Source organism: Aethalodelphis obliquidens, unplaced genomic scaffold (assembly GCF_003676395.1).
Source record: "Aethalodelphis obliquidens isolate GAN/ISIS:26980383/991018 unplaced genomic scaffold, ASM367639v1 scaffold21, whole genome shotgun sequence".
Lineage (NCBI taxonomy): Eukaryota > Metazoa > Chordata > Mammalia > Artiodactyla > Delphinidae > Aethalodelphis > Aethalodelphis obliquidens.
The window spans coordinates 18,246,515-18,251,385 of NW_020837965.1; the positions used below are offsets into that span (position 1 = coordinate 18,246,515).

The 4,871-nt window shown below is 48.6% G+C and overlaps 1 protein-coding gene across 1 annotated transcript; it reads right to left on the minus strand.

Annotated features, from left to right (window-relative positions):
• Nucleotides 1-448: 448 nt before the first annotated feature.
• LOC113627618 (interferon alpha-inducible protein 27-like protein 2A) lies at nt 449-2,345 on the minus strand. The gene is given in 5 exon segments (XM_027120453.1): nt 449-622; nt 624-724; nt 1,248-1,409; nt 1,980-2,009; nt 2,149-2,345. Coding segments are annotated over 5 exon segments (459 nt in total). The 5' UTR covers nt 2,156-2,345; the 3' UTR covers nt 449-463.
• Nucleotides 2,346-4,871: the final 2,526 nt, after the last annotated feature.

Here is a 4,871-nt window from a genome sequence, read left to right on the forward strand (position 1 = left end):
ACACAGCGTAGTGACCATTCCTGATTCCATCTCCTCCTCTCGAGGTGCCCAGAGCCCCACTGTAACACTGGCACACTGTCCTGTCCTTGCCCTGGTGGTCTGCATGTCAGCCTCCCCACAGCACTTTGTATAGGGTCCTGCTCACCTCTGGATGTCTGGTGCCCATTAATGAGCAAGGGCCGAGGGCTCTGGGGTCAGTGGCTCGATATGCATCCTGGCTACCCCTCACCTCTGCCTCCCTAGGAAGCTTTGTCGACCCCATCATTGAGTGAGGGGTAAACTGAGACCCACCGATGGTGCACAAATGGCCCTGGGTTATACAGCCCATCCCCTGTAGGATGGGGACCAACCGGAGCCTCTTGCCAAGTGAGTCTGTGTTCGATCAGCCTGCCACCCCCCTCTGCCCCTCTACCACAAGGCAGGTTGGGAGGATGGGGAGAACTCCAAACTTCCAATTCACAACTCACAACCCCCCAGGGCTGCAAGGAACAAAGACAGGCAGGTGCATCTGCAGATGATCTTTATTTCTCATGCTTCTTGGAACCGAGTGGGAGTTTTGGAGGTTCGACTTGGGGTACGTTTTCTCCTGGCTGGTCCCCTTCAGCTCTGGGTCTACCTGGAGGAGAGGAAGAAGGTGCCGCTTTTGCACCTCCAAGCAAAGCCCCAAAAGCTGATCCGACGGAGCCCAGGAGGATGTTGGATGATGTGGAGAGTCCAGCTGCCCCTGTGGGAGACAGAGGGTGAGCACAGGAAGGGTGCTGGGGCCCCTCAGGAGGCCTGAGGCCCAGAGATCCCACCTGGATGCCTCCCCTGGGTCCTGAATGCCCCAGGGCTCTCCTTTGGACAGAGGGAGGGGGTGAATTCATGGGAAGTGAGAGACAGAGGGAGAGTCAGCCACAGACCCCAAGAGCTACAGGTCCCACTGAGGCCTAGAGAGGGGAGGGGACCTGCTTAGGCCACCCAGGTGTCAGATTTGGGTAGGGCTAGACCCAGAGCCCAGCTATCACATATCCTGGGCTCCTTCCCTCCTTCTCTTTTCCAGAACACCCTCACCGCTCCGCTTCCCTCCTGACCCCAAACCTCACCCAGGACTCAGGGAGGACACTGCGGCAGAGGCAAAGGACCAGGGACATTGATGCCCACGAAACTGGAGGAAGCAGACAGGCCCTCCCTCCGGCTTAGCCGCTGGGCTGAATCCTGTGCTGCTGTGTCACACCCTCCCCGCTTCCTCCCGCCCGGACACTTACCCACGGACTGGAGAGTGGCCACCAGGCTGCCGGCGGCAACTCCACCCCCATTGGCCATGGCGGCCGCTGACATCATCTTGGCCGCTAAGGAGGAGGCTGCGATTCCTGCCCCAGTGAAGCCCACGGCGCCCAGCACCACGGGCACAGCCCCCACGGCCAGGGCTGTAGGGGGAGAGGAGCTGGGTCGGGGCGTGGGCTCAGGGGAGTGGACTCCCTTAGGAATTCCTTGACAGTTTCTGGGGACTGTCTGCTGGGAGCAGACGGGAGGCAGCCGCTTGGAGAGGGGTCCCAAGGTAAAGAAGATGGGGCTGTGGAGCCAGCTTGGGACAGTAGGTTAGAGTAGGCCCCTGGTTGGGTCTCTAACTTGCTGGGTGACTACGGGGAAGTCACTACCCCACCCTGGGCTTCAGGTTTGTGTCTGTGTAAATGTAGAGGTGAAATAAACCAATAAACCACTGCTGTTTTTAGCAGCAAACCCCGTTTCAAATGAAATCTCTACATGCTCATTACATATAAGGACTAGAGTTGCGGCTACGTCGGGGATCGCGGTGACCTTTTCCGAGCGAGTACGGCTCTCGGCCCCTAAGATTCACCCGCGTGGCTCCCGGAGCGGAGGGGGGCTGACGGACCAGCTCTCACACGCCCGGCAGCGCCACCTCTCTAAGGCCTCCCTCCCACCCTGGGACCCAGGCCAGCTGAAGGCCTGGCGATGTGGGGATCCAGGAAAGTCACCTCCTCCTATCGCAGCAGCAGCTGCCCGTTCTTGAGAGAGAGAGAGAGAGAGAGAGAGTTGATTGAGGGAGTGAGGGAAAGAAGCGAGTCCTCTGGCCCTCCGTGGGTTGGGGTCTGGGAGGCCCGCCCCCTGCCCAGGCCACCAGCTTGATGGGGAAGAGAAACTTACTTATCATGGTGACGCCCTCCTCGCAGCAGCTGAGCTCAGGAAATGACTAAGCTCCACGAGATGCTGTTATTTCCTGGAGAACCACTAGGGACGCGACCGGCGTCTCGCAGCATCTCGACCCCAGCAAAACGCAGGAACGCACGTTCTGCGCGCCTGCTCGCCCGCCCCCCATCCCGCTTCCCACCGCTACTCGCCGGTCTTACCCGCCTCCCGCCTTCATCCCCCTAGTCCTTCTCCTCCCGGCGCCGCCTCTGCTGGCTCCCCCCGGGTGGTTCTCTCTTGTTTGGTGGCTCCACCGAAAGGAAAAGAGCCCTAAAGCACCTGGAAGCCGTTGCAAGCGGACCGGGGTTCCAAGTTGTAACATTTTGCCCCCTGATGACAGAAGAGTTGTTCGCCACAAAACAAAACAAAAAACAGAACGTAAGAAGAAAATTTAATTTCACTTCCGGAGGGAGACAGTCGTAGATTTTGGTGCATTTCCAGGCTATTTCGCTAGGACCGCCCCATCTCCGTCACTCTCTGAATGTGTAACCTCACCTCCAAGTTCCAATCACACTTGCACACTACTTTGTAAATTACTCATTTTATTTAATCGGCCGTTTTTGTTTCCCCAGGCTGTTTAATATCCTTCAACAGAATTTTTTTAAGTTAAATTTATTGAGGTATAATTTACACAGAGAAAAACTCAACTGTTTTTTGGCCGCCCTGCTTTCCCTGGACCAGGGATGAAGCCCATACCCCCTGCAATGGAAGGGTGGAGTCTTAACCATTGGACCGCCACGGAAGTCCCAAAGCTCAACTTTTGAGTGTACTTTTCTATGAGTTTGGACAAACTTTCACAGTCGTGAAACACCGGCTCAGATACACAACGTTTTCATCACCCATCTCCCCCATCCCCCAATTCTCTCATGCTCCTTCCTCATCAACCCCTCCCTGAGCTCCGGCCGTAGCGGCCTATGATCAGTTTTCCGTCCCTAAACATTTGCCTTTTTGTATAATTTCAACACGATTTTTGCTAACTGGTGCCCCTGCATTGGAAGTGCCAGGTCTTAACCACTGGACCACCAGGGAGGACTCCCTTTTTAAGGGTTTAAATTCTTATTTTTCCTCTATAAGTTATCCTGGCTTGAAGTGCTTACATCACGGTTCACAAGTATTTTCTGATAATATAGTCCTAGAGGAAGAATTGCTGGGTCAGAAACTGTACATGTCTTATGCCACTTGATACTTCATTGTTAGGTTGTCCTCCAAAAATACTGCATCAGTTTACACTCCCCCCAAAAGTATGAGAGAGGATCTATTTTTCTCTACTCCTAACCAACAGTTAGCTTTGTCATTAAAATAAAAAAGACCTTTGCTGATGGAAGGTCAAAGATGATGACACTTTAATTTACATTTCTTTTTTACTTCTAATCAGGCTAAACCATTTTTAAGTTACTTAGGCTTATGCAGTCTTATTTTGTGAATTATCTTCTAGTATTCTTGGACCTTTCTTCCGCTGCAGTGTTACTTTTTTTGAGGGGGTAGGGGGACTTTTTTTTAACACAGAAAAGTTTTTAATATTTATGCAAATGTGCCAACATTTTACTTTATTATTTTTTCCTTTGTGTGCCTAAAAAGGCTATTTCTGCCAGCTATCAGATACATCATCACCTGTATTTTGGGTTTTTTTTTTCACTTTTTAAAATTAATTATTTAATCCATATGGAATCTAGTTTGGTACATATAGGGTACTTTACATATCTATGTATGTCTTAGACAACCAGCTCAGATATAAACACCATTTATTAAATTCCAACACTATTCATTAAATCATCTTCTATTTCCTCTTTGATTTGAAATTCCAACCTTATATTCAATATTCGTATACTTGTCTATATGCCAGTACACCTGGTTTGGAATATTGTATTCTGTTCCAATGAGCCATCTTTTCTGGCAACAAGATCACACTTCTAATGTTTATAAATTTAATATTAATATTATATATAATATTATATATATTATAACATAATATAATTATATTATATTATAATATAATATAATAAAATATATAATAATAATTAATATTTAATATCTGTGTTCATTTTCATTTAGGTTTAAAAAAATCTTCTGGCTCTTCCTTCCTATTAGTTCTTCAGATGAAATTTTTTTAATTTCAAAAAAATTTTTTTTGCTGTTTTGATTGAAATTGAGCTAAATTTTTGAATAAATATTCCGGGAGAAACATTTTTGCAAAAGTGATTTTTTATCAAGGTATATGATAAGTCTTTCTACTTATTCTTTTTCCATATCCTTGTGTAAGGTTTTGTAGTTGTCTTTGTACAAGGACTACATATTTTTAAATAAACTTTATTTTTTAATTTTTTTTTTTTTTTTTTTCTTGCGGTATGCGGGCCTCTCACTGTTGTGGCCCCTCCCGTTGCGGAGCACAGGCTCCGGACGCACAGGCTCAGCGGTCATGCTCACGGGCCCAGCCACTCCGCGGCATGTGGGATCCTCCCGGACCGGGGCACGAACCCGTGTCCCCTGCATCGGCAGGCGGACTCTCAACCACTGCGCCACCAGGGAAGCCCTAAACTTTATTTTTAAAGAAGATTTTAGATTTAAGGAAAAATTGCAAAGATAGTACAGAGAGTTCAAATATACCCTGCACCCAAGTTCCCCTATTATTAACATCTTATATTATAGGGTACATTTGCTACAATTAATGAACCAATGTTGGC